At 39.8% G+C, this 22,151-nt stretch overlaps 1 protein-coding gene across 1 annotated transcript; it reads left to right on the top strand.

The window, feature by feature from the left end:
• Window positions 1-1,227: 1,227 nt before the first annotated feature.
• On the top strand, window positions 1,228-8,846 carry LOC143353972 (uncharacterized). Its single transcript, XM_076787602.1, has 21 exons — window positions 1,228-1,517; window positions 1,602-1,686; window positions 2,339-2,459; window positions 2,542-2,757; window positions 2,851-3,061; window positions 3,141-3,250; window positions 3,777-3,951; window positions 4,027-4,150; window positions 4,236-4,436; window positions 4,523-4,712; window positions 4,792-4,923; window positions 5,248-5,431; window positions 5,516-5,760; window positions 5,849-6,040; window positions 6,270-6,378; window positions 6,458-6,596; window positions 6,701-7,001; window positions 7,080-7,213; window positions 7,295-7,480; window positions 7,554-7,661; window positions 8,053-8,846. The coding sequence occupies exons 2-21, from the start codon at window positions 1,624-1,626 to the stop codon at window positions 8,473-8,475; spliced, it is 3,564 nt and encodes a 1,187-aa protein (XP_076643717.1). The 5' UTR covers window positions 1,228-1,517; window positions 1,602-1,623; the 3' UTR covers window positions 8,476-8,846.
• Window positions 8,847-22,151: the final 13,305 nt, after the last annotated feature.

The raw sequence follows: 22,151 nt of genomic DNA, 5'->3' as shown, positions 1-22,151 counted from the left end.
AACACTTCTTTGACTAATGCCCACACCACCCGAAATCTGCCGTGTACTGGTGTGCGGATTATGGGCAATAGCTGCTAAGGTAGAAATACGACATCTTTCATTATTTACAATTTTATGATAAATTTTACATTTCTGTACATTAAAATTTCCAAGTTCTGTAAGTTTTTTACTAAGCCTTAAATAGGTAGAATGCGATGGCTGGTTTCAATGAGGATACTTAGCGTGCTACAAGATCTTAGCTCTTATAGCATTTTCTTCACACTCACCAAAAACAATTATCATATCGTATTTTTCACTGTTACTAAACATCGTAATAATAAATGTAGCTCCTTCCTCAATACGACTTCAACGTTTACTAAAATTCTAAATAGGCACTTCACGTTGATGATTTCTAACAACTAACCGGGAACATGTTTACAAACCTGACCTGCCGTCGCAAACAAAATCATGTTACGAATCACGTTGACTGAGCGTATTTCCTAATAAAAGATTATTAATTTGAAAATATCTCGGTAATTATTCATTTTAAGTCCCACTTTGTATAACACTTCTTTACGCAGAATTTTATAATTTATCCGAATTTGAGAAAAAGTATTAGACATTCCTTTTCAAAAAACTGAAGGTAATCCTCATATCTTGATAAAAAAACACATTAGAGCACTGTATGTCCCCCAGAAAATCATACAACTTTCGTTTGAAACATTTTTTCGTACAACAAATAACTTACTTGAGATCGTTATGTTACGAGACTCACCCTGTATATTCTCAGTGACGACGCCATTTTTCCTGTACGACACGAATCCGTGTAGCGGCTGGTCAGAACACTAAGACGCTATCGCTAAGACATAATTTTAACAGATTTCAAGACTTGGAGACAGTCCGTTGAACCATCTATTCTTCTTACACCGTGATACAAATCAACTTTTAGGCGCGCCTAACAATATTCTGTGCTAATCACAGACTTTTCTACTGACATCGCATTTGACGAATTTTTCTGTCTACGGTTTTGAATTACCGATTCTGTAGAAAATGCTCTATCAAAATAATCCCTATCTTAAATCTGCGGCGTTGCCAATGCCAGAGAGGAGCAATCCTCCTCTCTGCCAATGCGTTGTCAAAATTATTCCCTAGATTAGCGCTACAGACGTGTGATTTCGCTGGGGTCCGCTATCGCACTAGCGCATTTTCTATAGAGTCGATAATTCAGTGTATTGCATGCAATTTCTGTAGGGATCTTGAGTCTGTGGTGGCAACACTCATGGTGTCGCTGGTAAAGCGAATTCTGGGTAAAATAACGTGTATCGTGTCGGCTGTCGCCTGTGAAATTTCGATGTTGAGTTCTTTTTAAAAAACGATAAAAATCGTCGCGGTAGAATTTTATTACATAATTTGATTGTAACGTTGGATCGATTTTCAAATAAAGACATAATTCTCCGTGGTTTGAGTACTATACGGTCCTTTTTACTAGTTTGTTAGTGACTAATTGTCGTTTGCAGTTCTTGTACCTGCGTGCTTGCGTGAGTGTTCAAATATATCTCCGTGTTACGCGTAGTCACTGTCTCAATACTATTGCCAGTTTGTCCGAAATTTTGGTGTTGCAGTTTCAGTTGAGGCCGATCAAACATGATTGACCTTACAGTAAAGACTTTGGATTCGCAAAATCATGCCTTTTCTTTGGAAGACGACGTGAGTACTTTTTTCCTTGCAATTTTCAAGACAACGAATTCCTACCTCTGCATGTTTATGACTTCTTAACGATATTACTGGCTACAAGATTCTCAGAATTTGATATTACTACCTTTTATGGTATCACTTGCGCATTTAGAAACTGTTACTACGCAGACAACGACACTTGCTGATCATATATATCATACACTATTAAGTAATTTGTAATGTTTAACTCGAAATGTTTGTTATCTTTAACCTCTTACATGTTATTTCTGTATTATTATGATTCACATTTTTGTATTATATCGTTAAAAATATATGAACTTGATTTTAAATAAATTCTTATAATCCATGCATTTACTGTAATATTCATTATCGGGAAATTTTCTTCATATTTTAACTGTTTTACTTTTGATGCAAGACATCATCAAATATCTGATGTGTTGATGTATGGTATGTTCGAATAAATATAGATTAGTTTTTGCAGCAATGTAAAACCTACCTAGTTGTATTGATTTCACATAATTACAAAGTAACAAGTCGTACAAGTTAATTATTTATTGGTTATTAACATGCTGTAAAACCAAAGAACATGCAACATCTAACTAATTATAAATAAATGCGAAGATCTATGATATATGAAAAACATTTGTATTGGTATTTTTTAAAGCAAATTACTGTACGAGGCTTCAAAGAACACATAGCAGAATCAGTTTCAGTACCAGCAGACTCACAAAGACTTATTTATTGCGGTAGAGTCCTTCAAGATGATAAAAAATTAAATGACTATGGTAAAACATTATTATCTCATTAGAATGATAAAATAGAAAGAATTAAGAGAGCTGTGCAATAATCGAAATACCTGCTATGTAGATGTTAATGGAAAAGTTATACATTTGGTACAACGTCCGCCACCACAACCTGGGCAAAGAAGAAATGATAACGGTCAAGGTCAAGGACAAAATCATGGTGTACAAGTCTGGCAGAATCCACAAAGAACACATTACAGAGTCACTCGAACCCAAATGCATGGTAATGCCATGTACGTAGGTGCAATGTCAGTGCCACCAGAAATTGTTGAAGGTCATGGTACGATTACTAGATATCTCCTAAATGATATTTATTTAATGATATCTATTTTTAGAAATATAACTTATTTATATATAATATTCCATTGAATAGCATTACCAGTACCTCAGCTAAGCAACAGGTTATCCAATACCCGTCTACACCTGGCGATACGAATGTTAGAACGTGCGAATCTCCTCATGGGAAGACTCGCGGTAGAAATTGCCAGAGATCCAAATTGTCCTACTAATCCTCCTTCTACATCTGAAATGAATCAACCACCTATAGCACCGCAAGTGCAAGCAGAACAGATGGAAACAGATTTGTGAGTACAAAGGGTCATTTAATAATTATGGTCTAATACAGTAAAATAAATCAATGTCTAATACTCGCTCCTCTTGTAGGGTTAACGAAAGCAGATCAATTAATAGCACCAGACTAACAGAAGCTACCGCTGCAGTAATTGCAGCAGCTTTGTCTGCAGCTGGGGCAAGCAATGTCACATTATTTAGAGGCGCGTATACAAACACAAACTGCATACAAAGCTATTAGGTTGTAGCGTACGAAATGTCTGATTTTAAAATGTTAGGAAATGTTCTGAAGTGTTTTCATTACGAAATACTACCTTCAATTTTTAGTCAGATATCCAATTTTACTCTGAAATAAAGTTTATTAAGGTTATCGAATATTCTTTTTATATGCGTGGAAAAATAACATATTAACGATATCACGATGTGATGTTTGGTTAAAATGTATCGATTGATAAATGCACTATTCGTTGATGGTAAGGAAAACTACAAAATGGGGACAATCTTGTAAATAAAGAACGAGAACGACCAAAAATTCAATTTCTACTGTAATACAATTTAAAAACTTGCAATTCATTCACAGAATATGTTGATTAGAATGGTGCTTAGTTTGATCCATATGTTTAGAAGTTGGTTACGTTCGTTTAACGTTACTGTTGAAAATCGGACCTTTCATATGCAACTACCTAATATTACACGTGTATCTATGTATGTAATTGTAAAATACAAAAGCAGAAAACGGCGACAACAATGCGGAGGCACCGGTGAATGATACCAATGAAGACAATCAGCCACAATCAGCAGGTACACAACAGTCACAACCATCGCAGTCTGAACAACAGGGGTCTGCATCAACTAGTGATTCATCTACTAGTGGAGGACAATCGAGGAGACGACCTAGATTACAGTAATAACATTTATAAGAATTCTAAAAAATTTTAATAAGATATATACATATATTTTATGTATGTAATATTTTTAGAACACCGCGGCCTCCGCTGATGGCAGCATTATTAGAACAGTTAATGAATGCTCAGGATTGTTTACGACCTTATATTGAACGTTATCGCACGCTTATGCTTGAAGATCGAGTATTACCTCGAGGTGTAAGTACATCATATTATCCAATAAATACTGCAAACAAAATTATTGCATTTTGAGCAATCACTTCTAATAAAACAAAATATGTAGGGAGGACCTGGAAGTGTTGAAGAAAGTCAGACGATAGTGAATGGTGTCAGCAAAAGCTTACACTACTTGTCTCATGCTTGTCATGCATTGAGCGATATAATTGTTGACATGGGTCAAGAACCACCCAGAAATCTGAGATGTAGACCAATTATGATTCAACAGTCGACAATTTTGCAACCTGGGGTTCCCATTCAGGTAGAGGTGAAGCTGAGTAATTATTTATATTTCAACGTTTGTATATAATTTATTGACTACTAGAACTGACTCCGTAATGATTATATTTGCAGGCCCATTTTAGTATCCACGGTCAAAATTCGAATAACAATAATACTAACGAGGAAAGTAGTCAAAGTGCAAATACGGCTGCGCCATCAGAATCAAATGAAACTAACTTCGAAAGTAACAGTCAGCAACCAGAACCTGATGCTAGTGCTCAACAACAAACGGAGCAGCAAGAACAAACACAATCACCATTTGGTACGTGTAAATAAATCATTTAATAAAAGATAAACAAAATGTTTTGGGAACTGATAAACATTATACTTCGCAAGTACAGTTTTCAACTTACCAAACGATATGGTAGTAATGGCGGTTAATCCTGAAGGTAATATGGATACTGGATCTGGAAGTGAACAGACTCAGTCTGGTGAAAATAATAACAACAACAACAATAACAACAATAATGGTGGTATGTGCTAAATGAATAAATAGAGGTGTTTGCGGGAACCTGAATATACCTGACTCGAGTTCTCGAAAATTTCGGGATTCCCAAGTAGATGCGGGTTCTCGAATGCATCAAGATTCTCGGGAACTTTTTAGAAATAATCCCGAAAATTGTCAAGAACACGAATATGCTTGGGAATCCCGAAATTTTCGAGAACCCGTCCACCAGATCTCGACCCGACATTTTCGGGTTCTCGCACACCTCTATGAAAAATACTTCTTGCTGGGATTTTTAAAATTTACGAGTTGGAACGATCTCGTTTATACAAAGTTTACGTTATCTTCATAGCGAGAATAAGTGGTGCCACCGGTGCTGACTTTATACGAAACATAATGGAAGCTGTTACTGGTCATATATTACAAGGTGGCATTACTACCACCACAATTACTACCCAAAATCTTCCAACTGGGGGCCAACAAACAGTTTCATCGCTCGATGGAAATACAAATGCTGGACAAAGTACACAAGCGCGGTATGTCCATAATATTTTATATTCACAAAGCGTAACTGTAATTAATAGACTCGTAATTCATTCAATTGTTATTATTGATTTTAGAAGTAACGTTGGTACTCATCCTACCACAGCAACGCAAACTAGAAGTACATCGCGACAACAAGCACATCCTTTAAATGTTGGAATGAGTATAGGTCAAATGCTCGAGTTCGATCCGTTTCTTCCTTGCAATTCGCACCACGTTCGACCAACACCATCTACAACATCCAATACTGTTACCTCTATGTCGCAAAGACCTCGGACAAGTCAACCATCGACAAGTGAAAATCAACCTCAAGCTCAGACAGGTATTTAATTAGAATAACTGTCGATTGATAATTATTACAAACTGTTGTACCTTGTACAAAGTAAAATTATTATTCAAATTATTTCTAGCAACAACTTCAGCAACTACCACAAGTAACGCTAATTCTACAAATACCACTTCAAATACTAGTACATCATCGGCAACGGCATCGTCGTCATCTTCATCGACACAAAATCCTCTTGTGAATTTACTGCAACAAACATTAAGAGGGGCCATGGCTGGTCAATCACAACCGGCCACTTTTAGTAGCAATAGTAACAGTACGTAACCAAATATGATGCAAGCAACGAAACGCTACAATTCAGAGGTCCAAAATAACTAGATTGCGGATCTTTATGCAAAAAAATTCCGGTCATCGATAATGTTACTGGTAACCAAAAAAAATTCCGCTCATCGATGATGGTTACTGGTAGCCTTAATTTCAGTCATTCACAACCAAAATTTATATTAATTTTATTAATGTGTACTTTTTTTTTTGTTAAATTGAAGATCCTGATGCGACTACTGAAGATACGGCTCCTGAAGGTGAAGTTTTTGATCTAGCGAGGAATATTTTCTATGTATGTAGATATCCGAATTCAACAGCGGTAGTAGAGGAGTACGTTGATTCCTTACATGTGACATTTTTATTTATTTGGAAAAATGTGGATAACGTTAAATGTACTTCATTTCTTTAGGTCTTTAAATGTGGGCCAGAGACAGGGAGGGAGAACACGTGGAATAGGTACAGGAGATTTTTCGCTTTACACAATAGTATTTGGCTCGCGGAGTCCAAGGAATGAAGGAAACTTCTTTCTGGACTTAACTTCATTGGTGGTAAATAGAGCAGCATGCTCTTTACAAATAATATTATGTACTATCTCCTATATCATAATAACAGAATAATTTTTATGTTAAATAATTATTTTTATGTTAAATAGTTACAAAACCTGACCCTAGACGATTTCATAAGTTTACGACGTGGAACGTGGAGTCCAATTTCTCATCAAAGAATACCAGTATTAGAATTTCTGGTAGATACTTTTCCATATTCTTCTTCGGAAGAAATTCAAGAGCAGGCTGCGAACGAGTTGCTATCACAAATTAGACCACATTTGCAAACCGTGTTTGCAGGAGAAGAGATTAATAGTAGAAATGGTTTCCGTATAGATATTGTTGCAACTATAGCATCTTTGCTTCAACGTCATATCAAACATATTGTACAATTACTGTTGAATAATGGTAAGTATAATTTATAAATTACTTACAGTACAACAAACTTTTCTTAATAATATTCTAACCCAAGTTTTTTTCTTGAAGATATTGACAACGTTACATTCGGACAAGAAACATTCAATATTCTACAGACTTTAAAGAAACAATTACGCGCAATACTTCGATATTCTATTCGTGGTGGCCGAATAAGGTTTGAAGCGATTATAACACGTTTCTTGGTGAGTTATGCACTTCGTTAGATTATTCAATCCTGTATTCTTGGACTAAATATGGAATTAATAAATTTATATTTGGGATAGTCTGGGGGGCTGCAGCGCAGCGAGCGGATTTTAGGATCGTGGTGGCGAGATGTATTTATTTCCAAAAATCAACTAACCGATGCGGAAATTGCTTCCTTGTTAGTATACGAAACACCTTCCTCTCAACTGTCAACAGTACCTTCAGAATCATCGCACCAACCTTCACAAGCACAGTCTGAAACAGAGGTAAATTACAGGCGAAGATTTTGTTAATAAAAAATGAGATTGCAAAAGATTAAATAAATATCTATCACCATAGCCTATGGAGACTGAAGTTGTGGAAGAAAGGGTCAGTTTAGAAACCCCTGCACCAGACGATGGTGAAGAAATTCCAGAGACGTTTCCAAATCATGAACTGTTACCTTCAGTAAGTCTATAGTTAAAAATTAGGCGTGTACGAGATCCCGAACATATCGGGAACCCGGTATTCGGGCCGGATCGGGTCAAGCGAGTCCCGAAAATATCTCGAGGAACGAAAATACTGTTCTGTCTAATAGATTGAAAATAATTCTTCAGTATTTGTTTATATGTCTTAAAATTGAAAAAAAGGAAAATTGTTAAAACCGATATCACAATGTTGTTAAATAATTGACATACGTTAGTTTCATACATACTATTTCCACGAAATAGCTTCGGGACCCGATCCGACCCGAGTAAAATTCGCAACCCGGACCGAACCCGAAATATCGGGAACCCGCACATTCCTATTAAAAATAAACTGTAAACGCTGGTAATACAAAACTTCTTTCACATAATAGGATTGGGTACCAATCATTGCACGGGATGGCGTAAGACAACGCCGTCAGTTACAAACACAGGGCATGACAAACGGAGGTGTAACGACATTCAGCGATGCCTATTTAGGCACATTGCCCACTAAACGACGTAAATTAATTGAACAGCAGAAACCACGATTATTGGTTAGCCCTACGCCGAATCATTCTGCAATATCTGCATCCATGGAACGTTTAGTCAGAGAAGGTGTAACCCGTGCGGGCGTTGAAGAAGTCGATGGCGCTGCCATTGGTGTCGCAGTAGATCCCGGCGTCAGGCGCGCATTTGGTCAAGCAATCAGAGATTGCTTGAATCCACGCAGCTACGAATCCCCAGATTTCCCAGATTCCACACGTTTTCCTAACGCTACGAAATATTTTGCAGATCAGGATAGATCACCTAAATAATAATGCATTCTAAGCACAAATGAGTTTATAATAATTTAGAATAATTATAAAGGAGACACCATGTAGCTTTAAAAAACAAGTAAAAAATTGCAGCGACCAAGGAAAACATAAAAGATATATTCACAATGTATAACCACAAATATTAATAATCGTAACTGTATACGCGAGTTTAATTAAAGATACAATGACTATGATAAATCTGGAATATCTTGAAATAATATCATACAATGGAATATTATGTAACCTGTTAATTTTCGTTAATCGACATAGCTTGTAGTCTTGTGAGGTACTTCTGATTTTTCAATGTAAAAGTATGTTAAATAATTAATGCTGTACTTGTACGTTATTAAAAATTACAGTATAATCGGCTACCCGTACGGTTCCATTGTAATCCCTTAATATAACACTATATTAGCTATTTTTTATATATATATAAAAAATATATATACAATATTCAATCAAGTAGCATCTGTATGGGTGATATACAAATTATGACATATGTATACAGTTAGGAACAAAAATATTGGCCCACCTAGCTTTCAATTATACAAACGTATATACATAGATTAAAAGAAAACACAATATTACTAAATTTATAATTTTAGGACATTACAAAAAATATCATATTGATTAATTACAAAACAAAAAAGAATGGAATAAAATAAAATCGGAAGCTACAAAAAATTAGTGCAAAAATTAGTCCAGTAGTTATAATTAATAAAAAAAATTAACCTAATATTGTGCTTTTTCTTTCATTTATATGCGTTTATATAATTAAAAGCCAGATGTGCCAATACTTTCGTTCCTAACTGTATATGGTAGTAATGATATTACTTAGTAGTGTATGTAATATAATTATTTCTAATCTACTCAAATTTAAATGTTATCTATATTTTCGTGGCTTCTCAATGTTAATTTTATTTTTTTAATATAAACTAAAAGTTTCTATTTCACGTGTTTTTAAACGTGTAGTGAAGGAATCTGGACCGATCCGTGTAACTTTAAACACATGTACCTATGTATCTTTTATCACGAATGACCGTATATATATATCTGTCATATGTGTACCTTTGTGAAACAAGGACTACTTAGAACCAAAATATTAAATGCTATCCTTTTAAATATTGCCTTATCATATTTAGTATATTTAATTTTTACGTTTACTTCTTTAATATTGTATATTTTAGTCTTAAACATTCCAAAATTGATGTATCACCATGACCAATAACAACAGGAACAGAGGACCACTAGTGTGTCAGCGTTGAGCCGAGGACATGCACCTTCTGTACTGGCAAAAGAGAAAAGGTGGAAAAGACAGATCCTCGCTATTTTCAACAAGCCTACAAATTTTGTACATGGTAACTGGTAAATGATGCATGTTCTGAGAATATACGAATACAAGCTGTATTCTTCTTCTGCATATACTTTTTAAAAGTCAATGTTTCACTTACAGCATGGTTTTTAATCTCATCACACGGCAATGCCACAGCATCATTATTATTTTCGTGTCAAGAACAACGTTACGAACAGAAATCAAGTTCATCATTGCTTCATTTAAGTCGGTTAGATTTTTTCAATATTAACTACTTTTATTTTATGTCTCTGACCCATCTTTTCTTCTTTACTATAATGTTTGTCTTCTACCATTTTTTTCTCACCTTCTACACCGGAAGGTAATTTTACAGTCCCATATTTATTTCCCTTTTCAATGCTATTTCAGTAAACAGTTTTACAAATGGTACATAAGGAAAGAACTCCATAATCACTCTTCAATTTCTAGATAGGTAAGGTAGCCATATTCGGCCACGAGAATGTTGAATCTGTATACGATTTAGATCTACATATTCTTATATGTCAACTTTTTAAATCAAACGTTAGATTTTTGTATCTTGTAACATGATAAAAAGTAAAAATTAACCAGCAATAGGGAACAGACATTGTGTTTTCATGTTGCAGGTGTCCGGTGTGTGTAGTTCACTGTTCGGCCGTACTATTTAGATAGAGGTCGCTAACGTGTTAAAGCATTTTTGTCAGTGTCAGTAATTCAAAATTGTAAACTGAAAATTACATTGCGTCAGATTTCAAATATGTTCTATAAGGTAGATTTAAACTTACGAATATTAGTTATTCTTTATTTAATACACACTCGTACTATATTTTATAAAACAGTTTACAGTTCTTATTATAATTATACCCATTGTATGTGCAGGCAGACGTTTCCTCAATAACATGAATATATTGTCAGGCACAATATTTGAGGTATTCAACTTAACAAAAATATCGCAGTTGGTGAATTTCCAATTGCCCAAGGTTTTTAGATTATTAATTAATTCTTAACATTTTATCTATCGGAATCCTATTTTATAATGTGATTTTCGATAATTGTACCGTATCAGAAGGAAGCTCAAAAATTATCTTTTATATAATAATTCTGATCGAAATTTGATTAGATTGCCCCAGTAAGCAATTTGCTATGAATTTACCACCAAAATTTGTCTACAAATTCGTATTTGAGTACAAAGTTTCCAGGCAGAATTCCTATGCCAAATCAAGAGCAAATCGGGGCCGAACCTTGGCTTCGTTATAGATGGCAGGTCGGTCGCACTAAGAGCGAACCTAACCTTGTTCTAAGAGAACCTTGCTATTGGAGGGAGAACGGAATTAAATTATTAAAAATACATGAAACTTAAAATTATATAATTTAGAAGTTTAAATAAAATTCTATTTTTCCTCCTACAGCAAGGTTTACTCCGACTTTTGCCCGATAAGTACTCTTAGAGCAAGATCTTAGTGCGACCGACCTGCCCTAGAGGTCTTTGTTATAGATAACGAAGCCAAGGTTTGGTCTCGATTTGGCATTGGATCCTCGGCATCGAACTTTGCAGTCAAATAGGGACCAAAATTCTGCTTCGAACAGGGTTTTGTACCAAATTGACCGCCTCTTGCTCGCAAAGTATGATACAAACATTGCGCAAAATTTGCTCGGAACAGATTTGGCTAACTGGGTCGTTACTGGGAATGAGTATTGCTGTTGAAAGATATTTTAAAAAATCCTTAGCCATGGACTATAGACTTTCAAAAATTACGAAATAATCGCCGGTTCGTTTCTTTGAGCTCATAAATTCGGTTCGCCATTTGTCTCCTTTCGTAGCTGTCGCCATCTCTAGATTTCGTTGGTATTCTTTCTCGTCGTTTTGAAGTGCCCGCTTTTACATTCTCGTTTACCGTACACACATGTTTCCACGCCATTTTCGCGCGTTCCCGTTTCGTTGAATATTTACGACACGATTAGTCAGCGACTTCGCGATTTACGAGGTAACTGTGAACGAACGAGCTTTTATTTCGCGCGGCCCGAAACCGTCAGCGTATATTTTCCGTTTAGCGTGAGAAGGACCGAGAAAAAGGATCGTGGCGCGTTGATTGGTCGAAACATACTTGGAAGCAGATTGATAAGCGACCGACGACACACGTTTCATGCTAGTTTATAGTAGGCAATATCATTATAATGCACGCTTAGAAAGCGAAGAATCAATTGTCTCACTTGCTTGAATGATTCTTAATAATTTGAAACAGTGACGGCCCCGCTGCATTTTCATTGCAGACAGTGGCGGATTTATACTTCTGTCGCCCAGGGGCTACCCTGGATCGCTCGCTCCCTTTTACGCTTTCTCCCCTGTATCAATAGCACAAAGCACAACATTATTAGTACTACCCTAATTTTGTTGAACCTATTTTTCAGATATGGGGGGAGTTAGGTAGCCTTTAAATGATTTCTTGTTAATTTTATTTTTAAATTGGTTAACATTCTCATTTATTTGTTTTTACTGTTGTGACTTGTGCCTTCGGTATTTTTCCAAAAATCTGCTGCTGCTGGATTTTGCCACCCTCGGTTATAGTCCCTATAGCCCCCCTCCCCCAATCCGCCACTGCTTGAGAGCAGATTTGAAATAATACAAATTCAATGCATGGATGTCACAGGCCCAAATCGTGCTCTGAAGGATTAAATTCGTGTCGAAATGAACTCGGTACCCACTAGATCAGAGAAGGGATGGGGAAGATGCATAAAATCGTTGGAATTGTGCTCGAACGATACTTACTTACTGCTCAATACCACGGCTGCATAAAGTCCAAACGGTAAGAATCATCGGAGCATTGTATGCACAGGCCAAACATTCGACGACAACGGCACGTTATTGCCGGAGCGTGAAGAATATTTACTTAGAATTTATGTGTGTAAAACTTCGGGCAAGCATCTTTCGAATAAACGTTTGCAAACTCGACGGATGTCAACTTTCATATCGACGGTTAGTTACCGAAGCGTTTCAAAATTTGAGGCCATCGGAGTCAGACCAAAAACACGTTCCGTGTATTCAAGTATCATTTTCGAATTTATTTCAGTGGGTGGTGGGGTGGGGGGCAGAGGGAAAGAAGAGGGGATTAAGAGGGCTTATCGGCATAACAACACATTAAATTGTTTACCGATGCTGATCGTGTGTCCACGATATCAGGGTGTAGACATTCGACGTGAAGACTTGATAAATCAGTTATTGCGCAGGCACCGTGTAAACGTTGATAAGCGAGTTGGCACTTCCTCGGCGCGTTACGAAATTCAGTCGAGCATCTGGCATCAGCCATAAACGATTCACACATTTCGCTTTTTCTCCCTCCTTTTTTCAACGAACCTTGCAGGATACCGAACAGCGTATACCAGGTGCATTGTTGCTCCTCGTAGACACGAGTTCTCCCTGCAGCGATAACAGCGGCGCGTTGCGCTCCGGGAATGTTTATTCAGACATGTACCGGACGCGCTATGTTTGATATTTCGAATTCGGGATCAAATAACGAGTACCGCTGTTACATTTCCACGCTGTAATACTTCTACCATTTTTTTTTTCTTATCTTTCGACTGTACATAGTATCAATAAGATCGGTTCACTCAAAATCTTTTGTTAGACGGAGAAGGTACAGTGTACCCAAACAGTAAAGGGTGTCCCAAAATGACCTGACATTTTTTATTTTAATATAATGTACAAACATGGAGGAAATATTGTGTGTGGAACACAATATCTGATAAATGGCCGCCTCGCGCGCGTGCCTGTTTGCAAACGTTCACACTTTTGACGAAATTTTCGATAACAGTTTGGCATAATTGCGGACTCATTTCAGTAATGCTGCGTCCAATTGCTTCTTTAAACTCCGGAATGGTCTGCGGATCATTGGCATACACTTTTCCTTTCAGAAAACCCCAAAGAAAGAAGTCCAATGGCGTCAAATCGCACGATCTTGGTGGCCAATTCACATCGCCGCGGCGCGAGACAACACGACCAGGAAACTTCGTCTGCAGTAATTGCATTGTTTCGCCCGCAGTGTGGCATCTTGTTGGAAGAATATGTCTTTCAAGTCCATGAAGTTCAATTGATTCCATACAAAGTTGGTTATCATGTCACGGTAACGAACACCAGTGACGGTAACCACATTTCCAGCAGCATTCTCAAAAAAGTACGGCCCAATCATTCCTCCAACCCAAAATTCGCAGCAAACAGTGACTCGTGGTGGATGCACGGGAAGCTGTTGAATCACTTGTGGATTTTCGGTCCCCCAAATTCATCACTCATCGCTGAAAATGATTTTGCGAGATGGTGCGTTATGATCACCAAAATCCGTGCGGACTTTTCGAACCGTCTCCGGAAAGTTTTCACCATTTTTGTAGTGAATTTTCACAAATTCTATGCGTTGCTGGATCGTGTAATTCTCCGTGACTAAACCTCAATACTTCCTGATGCCAGTACTCTATTTCATTCGTATAAACTCGAAGATGTTCAGCGTCTGCCCGTACGGGCAGCCATGTTCTTGCCCTGGGCAGTGTCGTCAGATGAGAGGAGGGTGCACGAATTGAGGGGAAAAAGTTACCCTCTCTCTGCCGGTAGCGGGTTAGTCACGTGACATTGTGACGCAGACACGACAGAGACGGAACGCGTCACGTGACCGTGGCGGAAGCATGGGGGAATAGCGCGGTAGAAGGGGAAATTAGAGTGGGGGAATAGTCGCCAGATCAAGACTTGTTCCCCCATTCTAATTTCCCCTTCTACCGCGCTATTCCCCCATGCTTTCACCATGGCCCGTTCACGTGGCGCGTATGAATATAAAGTGTTTACACCATGGGGCGATCGAACTTGTTTCTCATTTTTGTTCTATAAAACAGTGAAAACAAAATTGTACAACAATTATGAAGAGGTTGTTGCAAAGGGGAGGCTTCAATCTTCAAATCCGTGGTGGATTGAGGCAGGAAAAAAATGTTCCAATATTTTTACAGCGGTTTCAATGTCTATAATTGTTTTAAGAAAAAATTGATCTTCAGTTTTCCATCCGTTGCACTATGTGAAAATATCTTAAATGAGCAATGTTCTTCGGAAGGAGAAGCTTGAAGCTTTAAAATGAGTCCAAATTGATTTTTCTACGAAATTACCACACGTTGAATAACAACAATTTTTCCGGAATCAGAAATTTTAGCGTTCAAATGTTTTTTGTATCCACTGTATAAATAACATCGCAACACAAGAGGTTATTTACTGCTTGTTCGCGGTAAAGATGGAGCTCGTCATAGTAACAATACTGCCGCGTCTCGTCACGCAATGAACCTTTGATTAGTCCATTTTGCGCCGGATAGGAGCGTTCTACCTTGTCACAAAAATGCACGTAAAGCTTCTCTTTCGTTCTTTTATAGAGGGTGATCGCTAGATGATGGTACAATCGAAGAGGGGGCCATTCTACGTAAAAAATTAAGTCGAAAATGTGAGATAAAAAAATTTTTTTAAATTAAATTAAATTAAAAAATAAAATTAAAAATATAAAATAAATATAAAATTAAATATGTTCATACGCGGCGTAGTGGGTAGTTTGTTTCGAAAATAGTGAAAAAATTGGATTCAATGTTCAGACTTCCAAAAATATTATTATTAGTCATTTTTACCGTGACCGGTTCTAGGGGACGCTTCGAAATGTTGATTATTCCTCACTTTATGGTGGTCTTTAATATTTTTAACTTATAAGTAACGCAGAATAAAACATATCGCATTATACTTTTTCATTTTATTTATTTTTATTTAATTTATTTTACTTCAATTCTTTAATTTTCTAAGAATTTTTCTATCTACTGAATAACTAACGAAACAATGAATTTAGTATTGAAAAATTGGTATAAGCAGAGAAAACTGTGTGTTTGCTTCGCATCCGCGCATTTAACCGTGTACTCCTATTGTATTTGGACGAACAGTTACGGAGAGTGGAGAGAATAGTTGAACTCGTATCGTTTGAACGACCCGGTTATCCGAACTGCTTGTCCCTCTCGACGAGTTTAGATACACACGGGGTTCTACCGTACAGTATGAAAAAAATATTTCAAACGATCCGTCGGCAGTCTCGTGCAGGAAACTCGCGTCGTCGCCTGAGTCGATACTTCCATCGGCTCGGCTATAGCTCGTCCGTCGCGCGATAAAATTCAACTCGCGCATGGCGAACGAACGAATTAAAAACGGTCTCGTAAAAAGAGACGAAAGGTGGGGTGGATGATTTAATGGCAGGGTGGGCGGGAGATTCGCGCCAACCCTTCTTGTATTTAGAAAAAAAAAAAAAGGAAAAGCGAAGAACGAAAGAAAGCAAAACGGATTTCCCTTCCTCTACCAGTTGCCACTCGCTAATAGGCGCTCGTTAATATTGCGAGTGCCACTCTTGAATATCGAAGAGAGGTTTCTACCTTCCCTCCCTTTTTTCAGCGTTTCGCCCGTTCGGTTTCCTCTCGCTTCTGCTGGCTGGCTCGCTTGTCTCTCTCTCTCTCTCTCTGCTTTCTTTCTGTCTGTCTCTCTCTTTCTGTCGCGGCGCGGCTACCCTTTCTCCCCCGCCGCAACGCCAACGTTCGTCGGATTAAGGTATAATGAAATTACGAGGGTCACGTCATTTTATAAAACGATCGTTAAGCGTCGAGAGTGTTCGCTTGCCGTGGTTCTCGTTGAAATGACACCGCATTGAAAACGATCGATCGAAATCTCTGGCGAAAGAGCTCACCGCGTCGGAGAAGGGGGATGAATTCCCGTATACGGGGGGATAAAGTATGCTGCAAGGTACCGGGAGAGGGGATGGGCGGTGGTAAGGGGGTTGATTACGAAACAAGAAAAAGAGAGAAAGTGAAGTGCAATTTTATGTACAACACCGGTACGCTAATAAATCGCCGCGTTCCTCCCCCTCTCTCCCCCCTACCCCGCGCCGGTTGTAAAATCGATTATTAATTTAATCCGGAAATTTTGACGGAATATATATTGGAATTCCCGAAAATCTCCGCAGGAAAACGATGCGCATTGACATGGGTTGTTATGAACGCGCCCGGTCATAAGCGTACGCGGGATTTTATGAACACACGGCCCTGTTAACATTCCGCGTGTCGAAATTCATTATACTTTATTGATACGTCGAATATATATCCGGTCCTCGTCGCTCGCCGCTCTCCAAAATAATGAGGCGCGTCACTGTGTTTCAGTTTTTCTTTTCCGGTTTATTTCGACCGGTACGCCACCACGTGCAGAACCGGCTGCCAGTAGCCGCAACGTGCAACGCGCCGCCATAATAGCAAGGCTCGGCCAAAAATTAACTCTCGCCATTTTCACAGAACGAACATCCAGCTTTTCTTTCATCGCGGTTCTATTCGCGATATTTCGCTCCTGCGCGACACAGCGTTTCCGGTATAGTGTGGAAGAAAAGCGGTATCGGCAACGGTATCGGTTTTTGCAATTAATGTATTAGGTATACAAATTAATTCGCGACTCTTGGCATTGATCAATAACGTTGTTCGAAGCTTAAATCTTTTACACGATATATTGAAAATTCATGAATCACTCGTCACACGGAATAAAAACATAGTGTGATGGAGATTAGTGAGTAGGAATGCATTTTAATGCATACACCTAGTTAGCTGTAAAAGTTACAATGATACACGATGTAACACTTTAGTTTTTGTAGTACTTTATTATAAATAATAAATGTAATACTGAATATTTTACTCGTTTAAAGCAGAATAAATTCGCTTTCTATCAAATTCAAGTAAATTTTAACGAAACAAACGATTCGTTAATCATTATTTACAGACTTTAAACTTTGGTTAACTCGTAACCAGAAAAATAATCAGTATTCAGAATTAGCAATATTTTAAATAAATAGATAAATATTTGGATAAGAAAAGATAGAAGTTAAGAATGCAATTTGTTTTTAAAGAAAAAAGTATTATTGTTTCTCAACGTTTAGTTGATTATTGTTCTGAAATGTGTTAAATTAGCGAATATAAATTTTGCTTTGGTTTGCTTTGAATGACAAAATTAAATTTGTTTTACCTATAATATACTCATCGTTAAACAATGATATCATTTTTTAATGACGAGTGTATTCGACATAAACATCGAAAGGTTTTACTTGATTGTTGTTTATTTAAAAAAGTTTACTCAGAGCGACATAACTTTTCATTCGCCATTCTATTTAACAGCCATTGCATTTGTACCTAGTTCCCTTTGCTGACGAATACCACCGTTGAGACAATAAAAACATAATTATCTCCAATAATATCAAACAAATTTTTACTAAATACGCCATCTTCTTTTTAATTTAATTCTTGCATTTCTAATAAGCATCTAATTATATTCGATAATTATTTACAACTAACAATCTAATTTTAATTTGATTAGAAACGAGTTTACTACAGATTGAATATTTTCGGACGGAGGGTGTAGCGAGTGACGATGACGACATATCAAAAAATTATCGAAATCGGGAATAACTCTACTTTTGTAGATATTTAGCAATAACTGTTTTGCCCAACTACAATTTTATTCTGACAGAGGTACAGGGTTCCACAGATAGTGTATCCAGCCCTGGTCGTCTGCACTGAATATACTGTGTGGTGAATTTTTTACGATTTCATCAATGAAGCCCCGGGACTGGCCAAAACCGAGCCGTCGGCGTGTCGCCGCATTCGTAAATACACTCGTAATGATATAATTGTCTGTGTCGGTGAATTCGTTAGATCCAACGAACGGCGGCGCGTCACGAACGTCCCCGAGCTTTATTAATATTGTTTTTCGACGTGATTAAACAAGCCCGTGGTTGAACGATCGGAACGATCACGGAGCGCAAGCCGATCGTCGTAATCGGCCGATAGCCGGAGATCGATTCGAATAGCTTAACGGAACGGAGCAAGAGTAATTTCATTTGCAAGTAACTGGATTCAGTTCGCCCTCTGCCTTTCCCTTTTCCCTCTATGTATACCCGTTCAGTCGTCCACTAGCTTCGAAATTCTTTTCCACTTGAGAAAAATGGCAGGTGTGTAACGTCTCTTCGCGTCGGAATAAGGACATCGGCCGACGCGCGGACGCTGCTGCCCCCTCCCTGTTGAGACGTAAAACGGGAAGGAGAAAGAGAAAGAATGATAAAGTAGTGCATAGACGTAGAACGGGAACGAATGGATCGAGGAGGGAGCGGTTGTATAGTCCGCAGCAGAGTCGAGTCCGATTTGACAAAACTTTTTCACGGCGCGGGGATAACACCTTCGTCGCAGTTGTCAACGAAACGGTTGGGCTACCAGGAACGATATCGTCGAATGGACCCGCGGCTGCTCGTTGTCGTGGCTAGGAACAAGAGGATTTTTCGGAGTCTGGGAGCGAAAGGCGTTGGTATTAATTGGCTGGACCAGTCCGTGTGGAGTGGCCCGAGAACGCGAATGCTACCACTACCAGCATCGGAACTATCACCGCCACTACCGCCCGGCAACGTTATTCTCCGGTTCGAACGTTTTCCGTGGTTCGTGCCACGGAAATGTTCGTTCATTTGGTGACCGTACTGCCTCCTCTTTCTTCTTTCTTCCGCGACCCCGGGGGTCGTACCCTCTTCTTTCTTCGAGCCCCTACCACCGTACCGGTTCGGGACTCGAGGAGAGTGAGAGAGAGAGAGAGAGAGAGAGAGAGAGAGAGAGAGAGACCAAACGAGATAGTATAGGCCGCGCGCGCGGTTGTAGCCGTGTCTATACACACGTATACCGGCACGTAGAAAGGCATAATAAAGGTCGGGGGAAGCAGTCCGCGCGGACTTAACGGCCGGCTGTCAAGCGGCGCGCTGCGCCGAAGCCAGTTGGTCGGAGTGACTGCGGTCTTCTGGCAGGATTGGCCTTTTTCGTTCTCGATTACGCCTCTTTATTCGCCCACTGGGCGTCGCCGGGGATTTTTCCGCGTTCAGGTTGGCTGTTGCCGCAAGTCCCGGTCTGTCATAGGCCGTTTCGTCGGTTTTTCCAAACGCCGAGGGATCCCGGAGTCCGCGCGGACTGCCGCCGAGGCCGAGGTTAAGACGCCTTGGCAATCAAGTAGAACCTCGGGCAAGCAGGGGCGGTTATGGGTGGTTATCGGAAAGGGGGTGCACCACCGGAGTCCCTCGGTGTGTAGAGGAGGAGAGGATGTTCGAAGGCGGCCATATTTAGAGAAGGAAATCAGTGAAGAGCATTTCGCGCCGTGTACCGTGTTCAACCGTCTGTCCTCGTCTTGCACTCGATACGCTGATCCCCCTTTCCTCTCCTCGTCCTTGTCCTACTATCGGCGGTGCGGCGTGTCTCTTGTTCTCCTCCTTCTTCGAGCGTCTTTACATACCGCTGTGTCTGCGCCGCGCCGGTTGAATTTTGACGGATGAAAAGTAACCGAGGTCGTCGGAAACGACCGTGGTTTCTGCTCGCCGATGGGGAATTATGGTTTTGCGGCGGCCGACGCGTCTCGACGATCATCGGCACGCCAAAAGACGGATCGAGTGCGTTGTCCCTCTTCGCTGCCGTTGCTGCTGCCGCGGCAGCGGTGGAACTCGACTCTTCTCCTCCGATCTTTTTTTCTCTCTCTCTCTCTCTCGGTCTCTCTTCAGGGACTTTCCGTCCTTTTAGCACGCGCGTTATCCGCGGTGCTTTACGCACTCCGAAGAACACGTCGCTTCGCGTCTTCGCCGACTCCGACGATCAGTTTTTATTGAACCAGAGGCACGAAGGGCGGAGGAGCAATTCGCCGTGTTTGTCATTAACCGGGTGTATAGGGTGCCACGTAGACGCAGCCGTGGAAGTTTACTGCCTCGTCGTAAATAGATATACCGCATCGGGGAAACTGTTGTCTGCCGTTTGATTCGACGATGAGACAGAAGCGTGCTTCATGATTTTCAATGGGCTATACGCGGCTGCACCGATCCGAGCCGAGCCGAGCCGCGCGTCGCCACCGCGCCGCGCCGCGCCGCGCCGGTTTTCTGTAACGTTTCGTTGAGCGCGTGTACACTTTACCGTCGCGTGTTCACAAGCCTTCAGAGAACCACCCTCTTTGCTAGCCGCAGTCAGTCCCCACGGGCACGTATGTAGGTACACGAGACCCGCGTATGTATATTCGTTGCGAATAACCAGTGGCGTAGAAAAGATTGGGCTCAGCATTTCGTTGAATTTAAACATGGGTTCGTCTAATCCCTCGCTTTTTACAGACTCTTCCACGTTGTTGTAGCCGTGTTTTTTGGAGGTTTTAAACTTTCTCCCAGCCCCAACAAATTTAGGCGATTGATATAATCAAATATGTATGAATACAATGCGCTAAAACGTTTCGCCGTCTTTCGAGAAAAGGCGACTGAGATTTCCAACACCGCTGGATATCAATACTATTATACGTAACAGGCTAAATGTTACTATTAATCCTTAGGACATAGTGTAGTACATAATAATAACAATCCCTAAGATGGCTGACTACTACTGAAATTGCATTCAAACGTTCTAAAACCCGTGTTCTAAAATTCTCCGCAGTTTCCACGGAAATATTCGATGCATAGTAATTTTTCGTTAATCCCAGTTGTCAGAGTCACGTTGAAATTACAAAAAATATTTCCGTTTGCAACCGAACAACACAGCACAAAAAAAGCGCCGATTTCTCGATGCAGATCGTAGAACAGGCTCCAGGAGATTGCGATACGGAGGCTGGTGCGAATTATCGAATAAAACGGCAACTTCGGCGCCGTTGTTCCGCGTCTCCGTAAAGCTGCGGAGAAGGGAAGCACTTCTGAACGCGTAAACGTTCCTGCACACGTCAATGGGTACGCGTATAATCGGCGCGCTCGAATCCAGGCGATCATTCGAGCTAGGCAGCGCGGCGGAGCTTTTTAAGCGGTTTTTTGCAGTCGTCGACGGGCGCGAAGCGTTGCTCGAAGCTCGAGAGCTTTTTCTGCATCGCGCCTTCATGCTATGTAATGTCATTTCTCTTCGCCTCGGTGCTGTGACGAAAACACTCCTCCCGATTTCTCCCGTCGTCGTTCCTTCCCCATTTTTTAATATCGTGCTCCTCGTATACGGTCTTCCCTCTTTCTTTCCGTCCCGACTCGTTCTCCCGCCGAGTTTTCGTTCTCTTTCCCGTGGCATTTTTTTTTTCATTTTGCACTTACCGCAATGTCAGAGTGCTCTGTTAAGGGGTTACCTCGTGGAAGATCGCGGTTCTTCCGATTCCACCGTACGGTATCTGGCCGCGTACGAGCCGCGACCGCATTTATCGTGCGACTCGCCGACATGGTCTGACAAAGGGAAAACGATTCGAGCGCAATAAAAAGCGACAATATATTAAAAAGTAATAGTCCGCTTCTTTTTCTGG

This window comes from Halictus rubicundus, chromosome 5 (assembly GCF_050948215.1).
Source record: "Halictus rubicundus isolate RS-2024b chromosome 5, iyHalRubi1_principal, whole genome shotgun sequence".
Lineage (NCBI taxonomy): Eukaryota > Metazoa > Arthropoda > Insecta > Hymenoptera > Halictidae > Halictus > Halictus rubicundus.
Note: the sequence above shows the minus strand (reverse complement) of the source record. Positions and strands in the feature narration are given on the sequence as shown.